Source organism: Protopterus annectens, chromosome 1.part1 (genome assembly GCF_019279795.1).
Source record: "Protopterus annectens isolate FY-2018-M chromosome 1.part1, PAN1.0, whole genome shotgun sequence".
NCBI lineage: Eukaryota > Metazoa > Chordata > Ceratodontiformes > Protopteridae > Protopterus > Protopterus annectens.
Window position 1 is genome coordinate 108,702,417 of NC_056726.1, and position 22,712 is coordinate 108,725,128.

Consider the following 22,712-nt stretch of genomic DNA (forward strand, 5'->3'; position numbering starts at 1 on the left):
GATAATTTGGTTGGTAGGTTGGGCTTTGCAAACACTGGCTTCAGGAAGCCCTAGTAAGGCTGAATCTGAATATCATCAATTTACAATGGCAATTCCAGAAATGGAACCCTACACTTCTGTTAAATGCTCAGTTGTGACTTTCTGTATTATAATTTATGATTCTAACATAGGGTGTCAGTCCTTATTTTTATTTTACTGTACTACTTCAATAAAGAGTTAAGACTTACAAATGACAAGGAAATGGTGGCTTTTTAATGGTACAAGTCTGGGAAACTGGGAGTCATTCTTTGATTTGCATAAAATCATACACCATGCAAGCAGCAGTAAGAGGGAATCAAACATATTTGTACAAAATACCATGTACCAGTCTTCATATACAACACACAAATAAATGTAAGCTTTAGAGCACTGTCAGTTCATTTAACATGCATCCTTTAGAAATGCAGAGAAATTGGGTCAAATGTTACATCATGTGGCAGTATTCTTATATTAATACAAACAAGAACATTTCCCATTTCCTCTTTTTGCCGTCATTCACAACAGATACAGAAATGTTTACTAGGTGAAGTCCCAGAACCTTCCAGGAAGTACATGATACTATCATCCTTGTGTGTGCGTGTGTGTGTGTGTGTGGGGGGGGGGGGACTGATCAGCAACATTGCTAACTGTGAACTGACATGCAAGGATATGCTATGCGTATTGCATACACTTCTGCATGTAAAATTTAAGCATTCATCATGCAACACTCAAGATTTGGATTCTGCAGCTAGGTTCCTGTTTTCTACCAGAAATCATGCTAGTCTCAACAGTACAGTTATCCCTTCCCAGAGAAGCAAACTGACCTTTGATTGCTGAATCTTATGCTTTCCTACTATCTCCTACAGCTATCTATCCTCATTCTTGAAAATTAATTAAAAGCAGTCCAGAGGTAAGGATTGCCAATATGGCTGCACAGTAAAGAATTGGCTGATTACAACTCTCTCAAAGTGAAAAAGAAAAGAGCTAAAAAAAAGATTCAAAGCTAACAAATCTGGAAAAAGTAGGAGAAAATCAACTAGAAAATGAGACTTAAACATAACTCTGGTGGGAAGAATCTTGCAGCTGTCCAGCTTAAATTAGTTCAGCTTTCAACTTTGGTACAGGAGATGGCTTCCACTAATTTATAGGAAAACATAAATCAAAACATTCAGATGTGTTTACCATAAATGAGAATATGAGGAATACAGAGTCACATGACAAAAATCTGGAAAGAATAGACAAAGCTTTAAGCGGCTTTTCAGATGAGCTGATAAAACTGCAGAAATCAGAGGATGAAATGAAAGAAATATTGGCTGAATATGAGGTTTCTCAAGAAGAACAGTTTCAAAAAGTAGTGGAGTCAGAAGACAGTGCATACAAAGAAAACCTAAGATTTTCTGTTATACCAGAGAAACTGAAATGAAAAGATTTCACTAATTTTATAAAAGTACAAATAAAAACTGGATTGGTGTTCCACAACAGAATTTGTTAATTAAAATGGCACATTGCATGAATGCTCCAAATTTGGCCATGAGAAAGAAGCCAAGACATACAGTAGTAAAGATGAAGTCATATCAGCTGAAAGAGCTGCTCCTGACAAAACTGTGGCAGAAGGGAAAGTATTGGGGGACACCACAGTGTTTGTGAAAAAAAAGATTACTCACTATACACCATGTAGAAGAGAAGCAAGTTAATTCCTGCAATCATGGGACGTCGAGAAGCAGGTACGAGAGTCAAGTTTCTAAGTCCTGCTGTTTTTGGAATATTTTTCTTGGAGGATCAAAGACATTTTTGTTTTCAGAACACGCTAGGGGGGAAATAAAACACTTTACCCAGCAAGTAGTAAGCCAAAACAAGTTGAAGGGGACATTACTTCTCATTCTTCTGACAAAAGCAAAGTCCATAAAAATAACTTATCAGTGAAACCTTTTTCCATTGTTCCAAAGGAAAATGACGGAGCAGTAGCAAAATGCCCAACAACTGATTAGAAAAATCAGAAGTACCTTGGCCTTGAACCAAAGACCACTGTTTGATGGTCAAGATGATCAGAAAGAAGTCCAGCAATATTGTGAAAGTATGGAATAAATGGAAGAATTCTAAAGTGTCATTTCCATAAGATGCAGTTTGAACATGAAAAATGCATTACTGAAAAAGTCACCAAAAAGAATGGAAGTTTGTTGACTTTGTTAAATTGGTGGGAGGGCTCTAAAACATAATTCCCACTAAGTCTTCAATGTTTAAAAGGACAATAGTACTTATGGGTGGGAACTGCAACCTGATCTGCAATACTGATGATGTATCATGGGGACCTAGAAAAGAAAACAAATCAAAAAATGGATTTCTGAAGAAATATATGAGAATACGTGGAATGGAAGATATGACTTTTCTAGTAGGAACTCAAAATAATGTATATATTATTCCCCAAGATACAACAGATGGGACAGTAATTACATTTTGGGTATTTAATTATAAATTCAGAAACACATCCAATAACTATTTCAGATCACGCACCAATAAAGACGAAAATAAAGATGCAGGGCAATGAATTAAAATGGCACACTGGCAATGTCATACTTATTTGTTAAAAAGAGAACAAATTCAAGGATAGTGGAAATGATTCTAGAGTTACTGGAGAAGACTGACATTTCTTCAGAAGGGAATGCTAGAGAGTGGGATAAAATGAAAATGGAATTTAAAATACTGTAGAAATAACAGACAGAAAGATATGAAAAATAAACATTTTTGGAGTGGTTGTCAATCTTAAAATACTGCAGAGGAAGGGGACTTCACAGGAAAAAAAGAGGAGCAATTGCTGAGTGTTAAAGGGAAACTATGGGAGTATTTCATAATATGCATGAGTTGCTGTTAAGCAAGCATTTCTTGATAACTTCAGAAAACAAAACTCTTAGTACAGTGACCTAAGCAACAGAATGTAGACAGGGGTTGTTGCTAAACACAGAGAGCCTATGACTAGAAAACTAACCAGAGATCCTACAGAAGTATTACAGAAATTTGGAAATTCTATGAAAATCTGCATAAAGCTGAGAAATGGGGAAGCCAAGAAAAGACACAAATGGAAATATTTATGGAATATTTAACTATGCCAAGGTTAGAGGAAGACAAGCCTCATGATACTCCACCATGTTAATAGATATAGATAAGATAGGTAGTAATAACTTAAAATGGTGACATACAGTCAAGCATCAAGGAAGTCACCAGCAACAGATGGTATTGTTGTGGACGTTGTGATATTAGGGAAAGGAAAGTGATAAAGTTCTGGATGGTCTTGTTTTAAAAGAAAGGACAGTACCATCATCTTACAAGAAAGACGTGGTGCCTGTATTACCCCAAAACGGTTAAGACCCCCTCAAACCCAGGTTCACATAGACACATTTCAATTTTAAACTATAATTATAAAGTGTTTATGTCTACACTAGCTAAGAGAATAACAAAGGTGTTGCCAAAATTGCAAGCTACAGATCAATGTGGTTTTGTGGAGGAGAGGCAAACATCTGAAAATATTAAAAGAACAATGATAATCCAGGAGAAGCAGAGTGTAAGAAAGTACCCCAGGTGTTGGTGGGTCTTAATGCTGAGAAGGTATTTGACAAAGTCAGCTTGGATTTTACGAGTAGGGCAATGGTAGCATTGTAGCAAATGCATCAACTGCAGAATAATAAGAGTTAAGTAGGAGGACATATGAAGGGTCAGAAGCAAGAATTATGCTGGGAGGGGTCTTCTCTGACAAACTCCATATGAACAGAGGAACAATGTAGAGGTGTTTTCCTTTCTCTTTATTTGTTTTATTCTTAAACCCAGTGACAAAAAGTTGGAGACTCACAAATCCAGGGATACAATTGGCATTGTAATCAAGAAAAGTTAGTTTTATTCACAATTAATATCATGTACTTGACAAATCCAGAAAATATTTTACTGCTGTGGAACATTTTGAGGCAGTTTCAAGTCTTTTCAGGATATAACATAAATGATAAAACAAAGGCAACAGCAGTAAACTATGTATATGCACATGAAACTGGTCCAGGAATACCCATATCTATGTGGATATGACAAGATGAAGTATTAAGGTGTATGGATTCTATTATGTTAGCTAATTATATGTGGGAAGAGACTAAACAAAAGATAATAAAAAAAAACTGAGAAGTCGAAAGATCAAGATTATGGCTATAGATAGTAAGATAGAGTTGTGGGTCATAATTAATAAAGAGTTGAAGGAATCTGGAAAGGGAAGAGGTCAACAGCTAAGTGGGCTAAGTTGAAAAAGGTAGTTAAGGACTATTTGATTTAAACAGATACTTTACAGCCATGGATTAAGAAGGCTCATATACATAATACCAGCAGAAGGTTACCAATTAGAGTGGAAAGTTGGGGGAGGTAGAGGGAAGATACAGTTAAAAAACAAGGAGAGAGAAACATTCTGGATGCAGGCCCTTAAGAAAAACAACAACCATATTATATTATATTAACCATAATATTAAACTTGAAAAGTAGTAAAAAGTGGTCTAAGAACTAAGCCAACACTGGAATGGATAACAGAGATTTTACCAAAAGGGAGGTCTGCAAGCAGGGTAATAGAAAATAGAAAAGAGGGGTCAGAATTTATTGAAGAAAATTAGCAAAGGAACCATTGCATGGGAAGCAAATGATGCAAGCAGTACAGTGGGATAAGAACAAGTAGAAGTTTGTACTACAGATCAAAGACCATCTTCCCTACCATGGATTGACAGCAGAGTATAGGCAAAAAAAAAAAGATAAGGGAGTGTTAATGGAAAAGATCAGCCCTATTTGAATTTTTAGTTGAATCTATAATAGAAGCTGCTATTAAAATGGGATACTTGGTAGGGAATATAAAATGCTGCATAACAACTGCAGGAATCAATCCGAAGAAGTTAGAAAAGATTTGGAAGAGAATGGAAAGGCAATATGCAAAACAACAGTAGGAGGACATCTGTATGTTTTCCAGACATGCAACGAAGTCTAGATGGTTAAGGAGTTTTAGATGGAAGTATATGCGTAGGTATTTTTACAACCTAAGCAGGCTTTGGTGATTTTTTCTTCGGGTAGGTAGCAATTGTTGAAGATATTAGAGGAAAGCAGAGAGGTAATTGGGTGCATATTTTTTTTTGGAATATCTCAAGTTGGCAGACTATAAAAAATCCCTACAGACTACTTTGCCAGAAATGTTGGGGAAGCAAATGATTTTAGCCAAGTTAAATGCTTCTTTGAGCTAGAATACAGAATCTGAATTGCCTACACATAGTATGGTCTTGCAAAGTTTAATGCTATTGGTTGCCAAATAAAACAATAACTAGAAAATGGAAATAAAAACCTATACCAACCATAACAAAAGTGCTGAACACTGCAAAGGAGATTAAAACATTGGAAGTGGGATCTTTAGAAAGAAAGCAGCAAATTACATACGAATAAATAGAATTTGTGGCAACAATGTATGCAGAATCATGATCAGGAGGAGGAATGAAATTTACAGGAAGGCAGGATTTGAATAATGTTGTTGTTGTTGTGTCTTTCAGCTTTTCCCGGTTAGGGGTCGCCACAGTGGAACTCCGGTCCGCTAATGATTGGCAGTAGATTTTTACGTGCCAAGTTGCCAGCCCTGACGCACAACCTTCAATGAAGGTACACCCATTCACACATGTCTCCACACAGAAGATGCTGAGAATCGAACAGGACAATGTCTTACTGTGAGGCGACAATGCTACCGCAGCACCACCACCTCAGTATCCAGGATTTGAACAATGTATGCAATAATTTATTGACAATTGTTAAAAAGAAAACTTATATGTTTAAGGCACAAAGCTAATAAAAATGTACACAGTGGTTTTGTTTTCTTTCTGCAACTGTATTTGTGCCTGTGTCATCATTTAAATGCTGTGAATTTAATAAATAATAATTGATGGAAAGGACTAGCAACTTTTCTGCCCAGTACAATACTTAAGGGACACTGTAGTATGGCTAAACATTAGCTGAAACATATGGACTGCAGCAAAAGGAGCAAAGTACCTATTAAATCATCAATAGGAAAACTGGACAACAGTGCCTACAGTACAAGTGTCAGGGTTGACTGCCTTTTACACCTTCTCCTGCAATTCCTCCTCCATCCAGCTTGACAGCATCCAGCTTGACAGCCACAACTGCTTAAAAGGGTCTTGTATGCAAGGCAGCCACCTTTCCTCTGAGCTGACTCAGTATTTACAGATGTAGTTTGTCTGGTTCTATGGAATCACATACTGATAATGTATATTTGTATTCTGGTCCTGTGCACAACATAAAAAACTATGTTCAAATATCATTATTTTCACCATGCTTAATTTTCATTTCCTTGTTTTCACTCCTTAGTGCAAATGCAGAACAAATATACTGACAAAAGAGTAACATTTTATGTACAACTTCCAACTCAGCATCTGTTTAAATGCATGAAAATTACTTTTTTGTAAAATAATACCTCCAAAATATCCACGCTTTGCCTTATATTCTAATACTTCAAGAGCAGGAGATTCACCCTGAGGATCATAACTTTCATCAAACCAGGGCCTAAAAGTAAAATTGTGAATAGTTTTAATCAAAAAGGTATTGTCATAAAATGCTGATGCCATAAAACTACTAACATATGTGAAATGTAAGGATGATGGTGTAGAAGTGACAGAATCTTAGCCACTTGTCTACGGTTTTACAGGACTGTTAACCACCTTAACATGTAGACAAATGCTGAGAATGCTACACTACATTACATCTTCAGTATAAGCAAAAACTTGTCACTAGTAGTGTAAACTGCTGCTTACTGAGTGACTCACTACTTGATGGTCGGTCAAGTAATGGCTCAGTAATGATGGTCTTTATTTTTACTGTCTGCTTTGCAAAAAATCATGTACTTAGTGGAACTAATATAATTTAATATTAGTCTTCCATAAATCATTTTCTAAAAGGGTCTTATGCTCCACTTAACCTCCCCAACAACTGGAAGAGTCTGAAAGAGGGTACCAGTCACTATTACAAAAGGTATTACATAAATAAAGCCTTCAGGTATTGTTGCTTAGGGATATGTTTATATCAAACAGCATTTCATAAATATGTGTATACTGTATTCAGAGTAGACAATGCACCAAGTCCCGCATTATTGATCACCGCTGTGTAGTGCTTTATTTATGACTGTTAACTGGTGTATTCCACTGAGCATTAGCTTGCTTACAGTACAAGGGAATTCCTGTACAGCATTATCAATAAAAAAGCAGTGAATAAATCACACTAATAACTATACAGAAATACTCTTAACCTCATTGCAAAGTTAAAACAGATAAATGTAAACAGACATATACTCACTATATCAGATGATCTATGAGAAGGCCCTCTACTGTACGTAACTGTTGAGATTTCTTATTCCAGTTTCTACAACTTGGCATAATTCCTATACATGACTAGCTCCTCCACCATCTCCTGCTGACACACGACTCTCTTGGCTAGGATGTCATGCTCAGTTCCTGTGCTCTTTAATTCAACCCCCAGGCACAGAGTACAACTATGAAGACATAAACAATACTATAAAATGATATACTGAACTGATTTACAAGAATATCAAAGAGGTGCCAAAGGAGAGGTCCTAAAAATATGACAAACAACAGTGTTTGATGGAGCTGTAAACTTAGAACAACTGGCCACTGCCCAAATGCCATCAGTGGAGCCCTTTTGAAAATAATAATGAAAGAAGTCAAATCCCTAGTACAGTAGCCTCCAGCAGCACTATTTTCAAGTGGTCAGCTACCCACCTGGAGGCATAAAACAAAACATGTTAGCAATATGTTTGTTTTGCACTGCAAGCTCTCTCTTTCCAGATCAAAGGAGACAAAATACTGGCCTGCCTACTGGAACTATAGACATTCTTCACTGACAGCCAGACTTGCTGATGATGATGCACATTAAGGGTACAGATAGTTTACATTAGAGTATGCCTCTACAAACAAAACAGGAAGATGAGCCAACTGCATTAAGGACAGTTCTGAAACTATTTCAAGACCAAACAGATCTTATCTACAAATGAAGGTATGTCACTCAGAGGTGAAGGGCCAGAGGTGGTGGCCCCCAAGAAGATCATGTTCCAAAAGATAAACTTCAAAGTAGATGAATTAGGTGGTATGAAGAGTCATGACGTTCAAGCCCCAAGCTGGAGAAAGGTTCTTCAATGGTACTCAGTTAGGTAAGAACCATCATTGAGGCATTGTTGTGTGTGCTGTGCAGTGATCCCAGAAAATGAGAAGTTATGTACCTACCATAACGTTCCATGTTAGTTGTCTTCTCTCGCCTTCTTTCTTGCTTGATGGGTTCGGAGCCGATCCTCGGCTCCGACTCGGCACTTTGCTAAGCTCGAGAGTCACTTTTACCAGCTCGAGGCAGCCCCATATCACATGATGCAAGGCAGTAAGTACCCAGATCTCGTTTGTTGTATATTAGGCAATAACACCCTGCATAAAAACTTCCCAGAAGGAAGAAAGAAGGCAGAAAAACACCTAAAGGATGGGTAAGGAAGACCAGAACTGTATGGTCTTAAAAAAGCATACTTCCATGTAGGGAGAAAAAAGGGTCTGTCCAGGCCAGGGGGAAGGAGGGAGGGTCGCAAGAAAGAAGGCGAGAGAAGACAACTAACATGGAACGTTATGGTAGGTACATAACTTCTCAATGTTAAGTTGTCAATCTCGCCTTCATTCTGCTTGATGGGACCGCCCTAGCACCTCTATCCTGGGTGGCTCAATGGAACAGACTCTTGAGAACTGTAGAGCCAAAACTGGCTCTATCCCTGGAGGCCAAATCCAATTTGTAATGAGAAACAAAGGTATGAGGAGTGGCCCAAGTGGCTGCTGCACAAATAGTGTCTAATGGAAGTCTAGCCTGAAAGGCTGTGGAAGTGGCTAAGCTTCTGGTTGAATGCGCTTTAGGTTTCGAGCACAGCTGTTTTCCCCTGAGCTGATAGATTTCAGAGATGACAGAAGAAAGCCATCTAGATAAGGTCACTTTGGAGACAGGAAGGCCTTTTTTGTTATCAGCATAAGAAATAAAGAGCTGATCGGATTTCCTGAATTGTTTTGTTCTGTCTAAATAATATCTGAGTTGGCGGTGAACATCAAGATAATGTCATTTTTGTTCCGATCTGTTTGAGTAATTTGGGAAAAATACAGGAAGGTCAATAGACTGGTTCAAATTATTCTTTGAGGCGACCTTAGGCAAAAAGGTCGGATTAGTTCTCAAGGATACCCTGTCTTTGTGGAAGACCAAATAAGGGGGACGAACAGAGAGAGAGTTCAGACACTCCCCTAGCCGAGGTAATAGCAACCAGGAAGAGTGTTTCCATGAAAGAAATTTCAGGGAACATGAAACAGCTGGCTCGAAGGGAGGAAGAATCAAGGATGTCAGCACTAAATTTAGGTCCCATTGAGGAGGAGGACTCCTGACTGGAGGTTTCAGGAGAAAGATTCCTTTTAAAAAGGCTCTACAAAGCCTGTGGGACATAATGTTGTGATCTGCAAACCCGACATGAAAGTTCGAGATAGCAGCCAACTGAACTTTGACCATGGAAGATGAAGAGCCCGCGTGAAAGATTTCCGCTAAGAAATCCAAAACTGCTTGAACAGGAGCAGTAAAAGGATCTAAATTATTAGATTTTGCCCAACAAGAGAAGCGTTTCCATTTGCTGGTATAAATCCTTCTAGTAGAGGATTTTAGTGAAGCCACTATGATATCCCTAACAGGATTAGAGATCATAGGAAGCCTGGCTAAGGAAGGAAGTGGAGCAACCATGCTGTGAGGTTGAGAGAAGGGATAGACGGGTGCAGCTGACCCGATTGGTGAATCAGAAGGTCTGGTACTGGGTCCAGATGCCACGGCTGCACCAAAAAGTGACGATGGAGGAACGGAAACCAAATTTGTCGAGGCCAATATGGAGCAATGAGAATCATTTTGGCTCTCAAAACGGTGGCTTTCTGGAGAACTTGTGGAATCAGCGGAAAGGGAGGAAAGGCATAAAGAAGTCCCTGGGGCCAATCCTGGGTTAGAGCATCTCTGGGGGGATGGCCTGGCAGTGGGAAGAGAGAAAAGAAGTCTGGGCATTTGCTGTTTTGGGGAGTAGCAAAAAGATCGCAACATGGGAGGCCCCATTCTAGAAAAATCTCCTCCACTATAGATTGTTTGAGAGACCACTCGTGAGGCATGAGAATAGCTCTGCTCAATCTGTCCGCTAGAATGTTGGTTTTCCCAGGGATATGCGTTGCTACCAGAAACCGATGAGAGGAGATCGCCCATTGCCAAAGTCTGAGAGCTTCTCGACACAAGGGGTAGGACTTGGTTCCGCCCTGTTTGTTGATATACCATACTACAGACATGTTGTCTGTGTGAACTGCAATTGTTCCCAAGGGAAGAAAGTCATTGAGGGCTTGCAACGTTAAAAGCACTGCTCTCATCTCTAGGACATTTATGTGCAGGTGGTATTCGAACGGTTGCCACGTCCCATGAACCTTCCTGCCCTGATAATGACCCCCCCCACCCGATCAGGGAGGCGTCCATAGTGACAGTGGCTGCTGGGGCCGGGGATACAAAGGGTCTGCCTTGGTGAATCTGGGGAGAAGTAATCCACCATGAAAGATGATTCTTGCAAATTTGTGTCACCAGGATTTGGTGACGCATTGGAAGTTGTTGGTAAGACCACTGAGTGAACAACATCCATTGAAGCAGACGCATGTAGAAGCGGGCCAGGGGAAGAAGGGTAATGGCTGCAGCCATGAGGCCCAACACCTTCAGAACCATTCTGGCTTGTACCTTTTTGCTGGCAAGGATGATCCTCACGTGACTTTGTATATCTGAGATTCTTTGGTCTGTGAGGGTTGCTGACATCCGAACAGTGTTTAAGTTTGCGCCTATGAAGGTAATAGACTGGCAGGGCAATAAGGAGGATTTTTCGTAGTTGATCGAAATCCCTAATTGAGTGCAGAGATTTAGTGTGTAATCCCTGGCTTGAAGAAGTTGATGCCTGGTGGTGGCTGAAAGGAGCCAGTCGTCGAGATACGGAAACACCTGGAATCCTTGACGTCTCAGGTGAGCCGTGACCACTGCCATACATTTGGTGAACACTCTGGGGGCTGTAGTGAGACCAAAGGGCAGGGCTCTGAATTGAAAATGACTGGACCCCAGCCGAAAGCGGAGAAATCTTCTGGAGCGTCTGTGAATTTTTATGTGATAATACGCGTCCTGAAGATCTATTGAGCACATCCAGTTGTCCTTCTCTAGGAAGGGCAAAATTGACTGAAGTGTGACCATTCGAAATCTTGTCTTTCTCACAGACTTGTTGAGTCTGCTGAGATCCAAAATTGGTCTCCAGTCTCCCATCTTTTTGGGGACCAAAAAGAATCTTGAGTAGATTCCAGGCTCTGAATGGTCTGTTGTAACTGGCTGAATGGCTCTTTTTTGTAGAAGCTTTAATACTTCTAACTCTGCAACTTCCCTTAGACCGGGTGGTACATCTGGAAGGGAATTTGTGTGAGAGAAGGGACTTTCCTCGAAAGGAATTTTGTAACCCTCGGATATAATCGACTGTACCCATCTGTCTTGAGAGAGGGAACGCCAGGCTTCTGGGTACAGCGATAGTCTTCCCCCGACTGCCTCCAAGGATGGACAGTCGGGCAACATCTCAGGGATGCTGGAAGGGCTTGTCAGAGAGAGGCTCTCTGCTTCCCTGGTTCTGTGGACCCCCTCTGCCTCTAGAGCGGCGTCTGTTATTGTTACCCCCTCTGCCTCTAGGGGTAACCTGACCACATGTATCCGGCGTGACTCCTTGGGATTTGCGGAACCACATCTTTCCACCCTTCTGTCCTTTGGGGTAAGGTCTAGAAGGGGTGGAAAAACGGACCCCTACGGCAGAAAGAGTCTTGCCGTCCTGTTCACACCTGGTCAAAGTATCCTTCACTTGAGGGCCAAACAAAGCTGATCCATCAAAGGGAGAGTTTGTGAAGGACGCCTTAAAGGGATCTGCAAAATTACAGAGCCGCATCCAGGATTGACGTCTAAGAGCCACCCCTGTACCTGCGGCTCTACACGCTCCATCTGCTGCATATGATATCAGTCGCATGGAGGAGTTAGCTATAGAATTAAGGATTCCTAGCTGAGAAGCAATTTTCTCTTGAGCCCCTGCAGCCGCAGGATCCTGTACTACTTCACCTAGTTCCTTAAGGATGTCCCTTTGGAGTCTGGTGAAGTGACATAAGTAGTTCAGCGAGCACATAGCAAAGGTCGCTGAAGAGAACATCCGCTTGCCATACCTATCCATGGTCCTAGAATCCTTATTAGGAGGATGGACTGGTACGGAAGGATCTGCAAGTTCCTTCTTAGTGGCAGCCGCCACCACCATGGCATCAACAGGGACACCTTTCGTAAGGAATTGCTTTCAAGGGGCTGTAATAAATTTAGACGGCCTCCTAGGAACTGGCTCTACAGAGTCAGGAGCAGCCCAAGTCTTTTGAGCAATAACCTCCATAAGGGGGTCGAAAGGCGGAGACACCCAGGAGGTGGAGGGGCGAGATCCAAACGCCTCTAGGTATACCGACTCATCCTCAGAGGGATTTGTGGAGGGCCAGTTTCCCCTCTGTTTTAGGAGTTCTAGGATGTCTGAAAAGGAGACATCCTCAGAGGGGAATCTTGGGGATCCCTCCGACTCATCTAAGTCGGTATCTGAAGTGATAGACTCAGGGGAGTCTAGGTGTTTCCTCTTACAAGTCCTCTTGTGCGGAGGATCTTCTGACTGATCAGGAGAATCCTCGGAAGAGGGGGTTATTCCCAGTGGGGAAACCTGAGGCGGTGGATCTCTGGGTCCGGGAGCAAGAGAGATGGAAGAGATATCGACAGGCACTGTAGAGGAGGAGCTAAGGGAATGGACTGCTGGCTGAGCCCAGTGGCCAGCACACTCTTCATCACCTCAAGGCCCCTCCCAGGGAGATCCGAGAGAACCCGTTCCGAAGAAACCGGGACTCCAGGGCCCACTGAAAGGGAAGGCTCCGAGGCAGATGTCGGAGCCGAGCTCACCAAGGCCGAGGCTCCAAGAGGAAGAGCGGGGTCGGACAAGGGTCCGATGCCACTCACCCCCTCGGAGGAGACCAGGGAAGCCCGACCACCGAATCCCTCCAAGGAAGGTCTCGAAGAGGAGATAAGAGTAGATGCAGAGGGTGCAGAAGGGGGGGGGGGGTATCTGACCCTCAGCCATAGCAGTAACTATCCCCGAAGACTCCAGCTCCAAACTCTGAGGTAGAGTCGAAGGAGGAACTTGAAGAGGGTGTGGACTAATAGTCGTCTGTTGAGACGGACTATGCAGCATCTGGGCCAGTGCCTGTGATTTTAATAATCTACTTACCACCCTCTCTAAATCATGGTCTGAAAGCCTGGACGACCTGGATGATCGGCTCCGATGGCTCCGCTCCGAAAGGAGAGGTGAGGCCGGAGCCGAAAAGATCAGTTCCAAGGAAGGGGACCTAGATCTCTTCCTCGAAGGAACCATCGGAGCCGAAAAAACCACGGATCCAGACGAAGCCGAGGACTTTTTGGCTCCAAATGAAAGTCTCGATGCATCGGCTCCAGCCGGAGCCGATACAGACATAACAGTAACGGTGTCGGAGCCGGTCGGCGCCGACACCGAAGCCTGAGCCACATGGTGATCGGAGCCAGCCGGAGCCGACACCAATGTGACCATAGCAGGATCGGCACCGATAGCCATCGGTGCCGAAGATTTTTGCAAGACAGGATCGGCTCCAGCCGGAGCCGATCTCGACTCCGAAGGAGTCAGAGCCGAGACCACCGGCTTAGATACAGAAGCCTGGGCCTTAGAAGACTTAGAAGTCTTGCTCGGAGCCGATTTGGCCGGACAGCCCTCCGGTTTAAGGAGACCCCTTAAAATCAACTTATTTCTCCTCTCCTGCAGGACTCTCTGGCCAAAGGAATGACAAATTGCACAGGAGTCCTGCAGGTGGAGAGGTCCCAGGCAATATAAGCAAGAAGTGTGACCGTCTGTCAGAAACATCTTCTGACAGCATGAGTCACACTTCTTAAAGCCTGAGACCCTTTCTTTGGACATGGTTGTACACAAACAGTACACACAACACAGTCCCACTCAGACAACTAAAGTTATCTATTATTCAATAACTAACCTATCACACACACCCTAACAGGGGGGGGGGGTGGGAGGGAATGAAGGCCTGACTAAAGAAGGGGAGGAAAAACAATTTTAGTCAGAAAAGGGCTTAAAATTAAGTAAAAATGAAGGTATACTAAAGAAAAGTGAAAATTGTTAAATTTTAGGGGCAAAAAGTAGTTCAAAACTAACACTTACCAGGAGCTGGCAAAAGGAGGACCTCATCAGCGAAGCGGCAAACGAGATCTAGGTACTTACCGCCTTGCATCATGGGATATGGGGCTGCCTCGAGCTGGTAAAAGTGACTCTCGAGCTTAGCAAAGTGCCGAGTCGGAGCCGAGGATCGGCTCCGAACCCATCAAGCAAGAATGAAGGCGAGATTGACAACTTAACATTATATTTTCACCATAAAATAATTGAAAGCCCAATCAATGAGCTGCCTGTGACAGGTCACTATCATTAGTAAACTAACAGAATGAAGTAGTACAGAATACCTTTAAGAGAGGAATAAAAGTATACAATATCACTATGCTCAGAGAGATAGCACATTTCACTTATCAAAATATGTCTGGGTAGTGGAAGGCTTCCAGGCAGCTTCAGTTATCTTTGAAACTCCTCCTGCTGGAAGATCAGGAAAAAATAGAACATGCAAAGGAAAGTACAGTTGTGTTAGCTGCAGTTACCATAACAGTAGATGTCTGAATTCCTCACTACTGCAATAGCCTTTGACTATTTGGGTTGTATCCTGCTTGGGATACACATGGCCAGCTTCATAAAGCCCTGGCTCTCTCCCTCACCTTCACTCTGAGTGCTGACTGGACAGACTATATGTGGAGGGAAATCAGCATTCCAAAAGAAGATTACTTCAGAATTACTTCTGTAATTTCTTGCTCACAAGAATAGGAATGTTCTAATCCTCATAAACAATATGTAAAAGAAACAGTTAGAACACCTGGCTCAAATGTACACAGAAATAATTGGGATATTTAATTGTTGCTGAGAAAGTTAATAGTCACCCGAATAACTGGTGAGCTTACACATTAACAGAAGAACCTCTTTGTAGAACAGATTAAGTCTGAAATACAGAGGAGTATTCATGGGCAGACCATGCTGAAATGGCTAATAAATACCCCTTGCCAAAGGAGCAAACACTTCTGCTTGTGTGATGGTTTCACACTGCAAAAACTGTAGCAGCACAAAACCCTTCAAAATAATGTATTCCAGTTTAAACAAGCAGAAAATCCAAGCACAAACTGTATTTACAGACCAGTGATGAAATAATGCTCAAGAAACTTCAAGTCTGATAAATAAAAAAACTTGTATTGAATAAACAAACACGGTTAAGCGCTTTCATCCCACCATTCAGGACTTCATCAGAACAGTGTTTGCAAGCATATTCATAGTATATTACTTACTTATTTGACATTTGTTGACCGGGTTAGTCCAACTGGGCCAGAGGCCCATTTTCAGTGGAGACCCGAGGAAACAAAACTCCAATACAGACAATTAATAGTACATAAACTTGACGCTCTAATACAGAGAATTACAATACATAAGTTCCAAATACAGAGAAAGTGTAATACATACAGAAAATAAAAGAAATACATTTTTTAACAGAGAAAATATATACAGCAATTGAACTTTCATAGAAAGAGCAATGATACAGCAGATGTATTTGTAATAAAGAGGTATTTAGACATGAGACAACAAGTATATACATATGTACATGTGGTGAAGAAAGTAAAGCTTAAGGGTGAATTATTGTAGGAAGACTAGGAGTAAAGGGAGAAAACTAAGAGTTGGTAGAGCAAGAAGTCTGTGTAGTAGGAGTGGAACAATGCAGTGACGTAGAATTCAGTAGTGTTGTAGAATTAGGTGGGGTCATGACAGGGGCAAGACTTGGTGTTAAGTAGGTGAAGTTTAAGTTCCTTTTTGAAGTGTTTAGGATGGGGAATGGATCTTATGTGTGCAGGGAGTTTATTCCAAGCTTGGGCTATAGTGCATTTGTATAGTATAGTATAGTTTACCAACATTTATGTGTGGTTGGTAAATATCCAAGAGTTTTTGGTTGGAGGTGTGGAGAATATGAATAGGGGTGTAAAAGGATACCAGGGAGTAGAGGGAAGGGCAGGTAAATGCTTTGTATAACACAGTGTGTGTAATTTGAAATTGCAATAGGAGTTGTTGGGGGAACTCCAGCCATTGGTGAGAGTTGAGTGCAAGGCAGTGGTTAGGAGAGTTGGTGACAAATCTAGCTATTTTGTGGTATGTTTGTTGGAGGGTGGACAAGGTTGTAGAATGTATGTGAGTTAGGATTTGGGCGGCATACAGAAGGGAGGGGAGAAGGAAAGCCTGAGCCAGGGAAAGTCTAGCATTAGAAATTTTCTATTTCAAAAAAGCAGACCAAGTTTTGGTAGGTTTTTTAATGATTTGAAAGATATGCAAGTTAAATTTTAGTTCATCGTCGATGATGGTACCTAGGCACTTAATTTGGGGTTCAGGTTGCATGATGGTCTTACTGGAGGACGTTATGACAAAGTTTGATTTGTGCTGAGAAAGAGAATGAGGGAGAAAAAGCAGGAGTTTAGTTTTTTGGGGTTTAAGATGAGTTGATTATCAGACAGCCACTTTTTGATGGATAGAAAGGTGTCTTGAGTATGAGCATGAAGTTCTGAGATGTTGATGGAGATGAAAGTGGAATCCCCACCATAGTGAATTAGGGAGAACTGATTGCAAGATGTGTGAAAATCATTTGTGAACATTTTAAACAGGAAGGGACCCAGGATGGAACCTTGGGGTACACCAGATGTGACGGGAAGGGAGTGGGATCAGGAGGAGAGCCATCTGACAGATTGTAGCCTATTGGAGAGGTAGCTGGTGAACCAGCCAAGGGAAGGAGCAGAGAGATTGAGGTTAGCAAGTTTATATAAAAGGAAAGAATGACAGACAGTGTCAAAGGCTTTGGAGAGGTTGAGGAAAAGACACAATACAAGTTAGTTGTTATCTCTGGCCTCAGCTACTGTATGAGTAAATAAGAAGCTGTGCTGTGGTCTGTCCGGAAGTCATGTTGAATGGGTGTGAGAAGGTTTTCCTGAAGGCGAAAGTTTAGCAGCTGAGTACGAATGTATTTTTCAAGTATTTTAGATACAGGGGAAAGGATGGCTATGGGTCTGTAGTTAGATGGGTCAGTAGAATTCCCTCCTTTATGCAGAGGGATGGTGAAGAAGGGTTTCCAAATGTCAGGGACTGTAGCTTCTTGAATGGACCTATTAATTACCAGGGATATAGAGTAAGCTATGGATTCAGCAGCTAGTTTGAAGAAGGTAGGCAGCAGATTATCTGAGGAGGGAGAGCAGGGTTTGAGCATAAGCAGAAGTGATTTGACGCAGGCAGTAGGAACAGGTTGAAAGGTGAAGAGGTTTTTATGTGGGTTGGAAGGGGTAGGAGGGGTGTTTGTGCTGTGGCTAGTGTGTATAAGCTTTTGGACAGTATCAATGAAGTGATTACTGTGAAGAGTACCAGTTTCTAGAGGAGTGTGATTTGGGAAAGGGGAGGGAGTAGAAGGGCAACCAGGCTGGAGAATTTTGTTAAGGGTGGTCCAGAATTTATGTGTGTTGGATTTACAGTTGGTTTGGGGAGAGTTGTAGTAGTAGGATTTTTTTATCACTGTTGATTTGTTTCTTGACAAGGGTCCTGAGTTCTTTGTAGTTTTCGAACAGGGATGGTGCTTTGGTTTTAGCCCAGGCTTTTCAAGCACTATCTCTTCTGTGCATAAGAGAACAGGCTTCCTTAGACAACCAGGGGGCATAATTAGCTTTGATTCTAATTCTCCTGGAGGGGGCAAGGAGTTGAGAGCATCTAGGAAAATGTGGTTACATTTTAACACAGCTTCATTGAGAGGGAGCTGCCAGAGGTACATTTTAATGCTGGATAGTATGGAGTTAAATAAATTGGCATTAAAATTAGAGAATTTACGGCAGTCTCTATAAGAGCGAGATGGGCAGAGCGTCTTTGGATGGAGGTGGGAAGATGATCACTTAATGTGTCAGGTAATGTGCAGGGGCTGTGATAGAGATTACGTGTGTTAGTGAGGGTCCAGTTGATAACAGGATTGGAAGAAGAGTTTTTGTGTATGTGGGTGGGGGAGGTTACTAGTTGGTGGAATCCATATAAGTTGCTACTGATTTGTGGAGAGTCCATTATTAGTTTAGACCAGTCAATATTGGCGTCACCAAGGATGAGGGTTTCATAAGGTACATTGTGGGAAAACCAGGATAGGAAATGTTCAAGGGTTGAAATATTATTCACTGGAGGGATATATATGGAGGCAATGGTATTATCTTGTATGAGTTTATGTGGCAATTTAGGATAATCAGTTCAGCTGGGTGGAAGTTGGGAATAGAGATGGTTATAGGTGAGAGATTAAGATTGTTAGAGTAGAGGATGGCAAACTCACCCCCCCCCCCTTTTTGGGGATCTGCCAAAGTGGTAAATATTATAGCCAGGTAGTAGTATTTCATTGTTTGTGATATGGGGTTTTATCGAGGTTTCAGATAAGGCTAGAATTTGTGGGGAGGTATGGGCTATCCAGGTGTGAAGATCAGTGATTTTGTTAACAAGGTTTTGAATAGATACGTTTTTAAGAGACGAGATGTGATGACGAGGGGGGACGGTAGGGAGGGTGTGGTTGATGAGGAGAGGGGGAAGTACAGGAAGAGTTGTGGGGTCTGTGGTTAAGGTTAGGAGTGAGGGGGGCCTGGGTTGGGGTGGATGTCCCCAGAGAGTAGTATGTTACTAGTGTAGAGATTAAGTGCAGCTAGCAGTGTGTAGAGCTTGTAATATTTTCATTTATGTTTACAAGAGTGAGAGTAGTACAGAAGTAATATACATTTGCAAAGGCAGAAGTTGGAGACGTTAAAGAGAGATGAGGAGATTGTAAAGAAGTGAGAAGTATTAGAAGCTGTATATGAGAGTGAAGTGTAAGAATACATGTATGGGTTGGAAAGGTTAGTGTGACAGGAGGTTAAGATTGAGAGAAGCATGAGAAATGGAATGGAAATGTATATATATTTCATTGTGAGGTGTGTGGAGTGTAGTTGTGAGGTAGGTCAGAGGAGGATAGTTGAAAAGAGAAAGTGATGTAATTAAGTGTGAATGTCACCTTGGGAGTGGTTACAAGCAGGAAGTGGAGCATGACTGGTTGTACAGGAAGGAAGGGGAGGGACTGGAGAGGATAACAGTAATTATAGTGGGGGTCGGTGGGAATGGGGGTAGTTTAGGAGAATGAAGTGAACCCAAGCGAAGCGAGGGCAAATGGAAAAACCGTGGAATCACCAAGAAAACAATCAGAGAAGCAGGTAAGTACAGCAAGTGAAAACTAAGAGGCAGAAGGGGATAGAGAAATGCTATAGAGATTCCCTGTGTAATTCGGAGGGAAGGAAGTAGCAAAGCAGAGTAAAGAAACTATTGTAGGGAAATAGGATAGAGTAGAAAGGGAAGGTTAAACTAGAAGAGAAGAAACAGAGAATATGCAGGGGGAGCACAGCAGAGAAGGAGCTTTTCAAGTGTGTCTTGCTGGAGAAGGCAGGGTGGGGAAAAGTAGGGTGGATAGACATAGGGAGCGGCCCAGCGATGTGCAAGAAGCAACCGGCAGTGGGAGAGCAGTATTGGTATGAGATTTACACCAGGCTATAGGACATACTTTGAGTATTTATTATAGGTGAGAGGCACCGCTGAAGGGACTGTATTTCGGGTAGTTCCAGGCAGGGTAAGTCTGTGGGCTTGAAGGTGTAGCTACTGTTAACCTGTAAAAGAGAGAGAGGGAGGAGAAGGATTAGGATACAGGGAGTACAACAAGTATGAGTAAAAAGCTGGAAAGAGTGGTTGTGTGTATGGTGGGGGAGTAGAAAGTTTGTGAGGGTGAATGAAAGAATGAAGTGTGCCAACTAGTGGAAGCTCAGTATGAAAGCGGTCTGATATAAGGGTGTATGGGAGAGCCTCTGAAAGTATGGGAGAGAGGGAGTGTATGCAGGTTAGTTAGTGAGGGATGTGGAGAAGAAGTGTGCAGTGAAATTAAGTTAGGCAGCAAATAATGTAAACAGCAGTATCAAATACAGGTTTATACAAACATGTAGCAGGCTACAGGCAAACATATGCAGGTAAGCAGCATCAATGAGCAGTTACAGTTAAGCAGCAGTAAAATATGTAAGGCAGTGAAATCCACAGTTATAGCATCAAAGAGCAGACATCATGCAGCTGTAAAAACCTTGCAGACAGGTAACTGCATAGTAACAGTATAAGGAGATGGCATCTCAACTACACAGTTACAGGCACATAGTACAAATACAGTAGTGCTCCTTATGCAAGCAAGTAATGTCAAAGACATGTATGTCAAAGACAGCAGACTATTGTTTGTTTGTTTGTGTCTTTCGGCTTTTCCCGGTTAGGGGTCGCCACAGCGGAACTCTGGTCCGCTAATGATTGGCAGTAGATTTTTACGTAGTGGCTTGCCGGGTCTAACGCACAACCTTCAACGAAGGAACGTCCATTCACGCATGTCGCCACACAGAAGACGCTCTGAAAATCGAACGGGCAACGTCTAACTGTAAGGTGACACCACCATATATGACACTTTAATTGTAATGCCCGTTAGAAAAGCGGGCGATGTCAGTATCGGTATGTCCATATCAGCACACTATATAAAACAATACGGTGGCAAGGCAAAAGCGAGCTAGCTTTTGAATAAGAAGAATACAATATATAAAGACATTCGAAAATAAAACAGCCAATAAAAAAATGACTTCCAATGAAGTACTACAGAATTCTTAAAGTAAAACTGTCAATAAATGCAAACTATTTTGTAAGACTTATGTTTTGATTTAATTGTTTTACTACCCTGTCTGTGTTAAAAACACTTTTATTAAAAAAAAAGTTACAATAATTCTTCAACAAAATACTAGCCTAAGAATAATGTATGTTTGCGAATGAAAAAAATATTAAAAACTGCTGGAAACTGTAAACAAATGATAAAAATCACATGAATGCCAAATTGGTATTGGTAAGAGTTATACCTAGACAGGACTACTGAGAAGATTAGTTTGTGTAATGTGTCAATAAAAAACATACTTGTGTTTCAAAGCTTAGCTGCCCTTATCTTGGGTACAGGAGTGATAGATGTATGTTTATTGAGACCTGGTAATGTGACTGCATTCAGTCTCAATTGCCAGAATAGCTCTCTCCTTTCAAGTTCTTCTTCCTATGCCCCTCCTCTAGATGAATGGGGTACTACCTCAAGTATACCAAAGTAGAATCTAGTAAAAGTAGGACATACTAAAGAATGTTTACAAAGTGAGTTGTTCGTATTTTTCTATTGAATGACAGTTATGCTTGTAAATCCTCCTGCATAACTGTCTTTATCTTGTCTATGTAAAAACTGTTACATCCATTACAGACTGCAAGGTAAACAACCCCCTCAGTTTCACAATTCCCACTCTCCAATGTGATATCTATGGGAGGTGCCCCTATCTAAACCTTATTCTTATGTAGTATATAGTTACACTGGTTACAAAAGCCATAGCTTTTGGTACCCCTACTTGTAGTTCTCAGGTCTTTTTTAGGATGTTCTAAAATGTTTTTAATGTTTCTACCTGTTTTACAGACAAATCTTGGTATCACTCCCAGATGTGTTAAAAATTCTAGATTATCCTTAAAATGCACCATTTTTTCAGTAGAATGTTCCTGATTTCCTTCGACTGTAGACAAAAAGGGATCACCATACAATTGGTGAAGTTAGTTGGGTTTCTTTCAGATCTCTAGAGGAACTTCATCTAGTGTGTCCTCTACCCCTAAGAGGGGTATGATTTTTTTACCCCATCCTAAGAGTATTTCATCACCAAGACTTTCTAAGATAGCACGGTGATAACCTCTATCCAGAAACACGTGCGTCAACCTGTCCACCTCTTCCTTTAAATGTTGAAAATCAGAACACATTCTGACAGCTTGTATTAGTTCCCTTTGAATACATGTCTTTTCGTGTGTTTAGGGTGACTGCTACTATATTGCAAGTAGCTGTTTCAAAATGTAGGTTTTCTGTAAACCAAGAAACCCAAACAAGCTTTCGATAAATCCTTATACAGTGTTAACATCCAAATAATTAATCACATAACTAGCGTGTGTGTGTGTGTGTGTGTGTGTGTGTGTGTGTGTGTGTGTGTGTGTGTGTGTGTGTGTGTGTGTGTGTGTTTTAAAAATGTAGTTGTGGAATTAATGTAGGAAAGAAATTCGTCCGTAGCTGAGCCCTGATTCTTCCAGAGGATGAAGATATCATACAAAAAATACAAATATGTATACCACATTTTGTCGAACCTAGAATTTAGTATAATTTATGTTCCCAGCTATACATAACAAGACTGGCAAACACAGGGGCACAGCTTGCAACCATCACCACCCCTCTGAGTTGTTTAAAATATTCTTCCTCAAATGTAATAAAATTACTGTGTAAAAT

The 22,712-nt window shown here is 41.4% G+C and overlaps 1 protein-coding gene across 7 annotated transcripts in view; it reads right to left on the reverse strand.

Moving 5' to 3' along the window:
• Positions 1–22,712, reverse strand: part of LOC122803960 (F-box only protein 21-like) — a 1,078,053-nt gene that overhangs the window by 512,608 nt on the left and 542,733 nt on the right. For all 7 annotated transcript variants that reach the window (XM_044073649.1, XM_044073671.1, XM_044073685.1 and 4 more), the window contains exon 4: positions 6,500–6,588. In XM_044073649.1, coding sequence (XP_043929584.1) covers positions 6,500–6,588 — 89 coding nt within the window. The remainder of the gene's footprint in view (positions 1–6,499; positions 6,589–22,712) is intronic.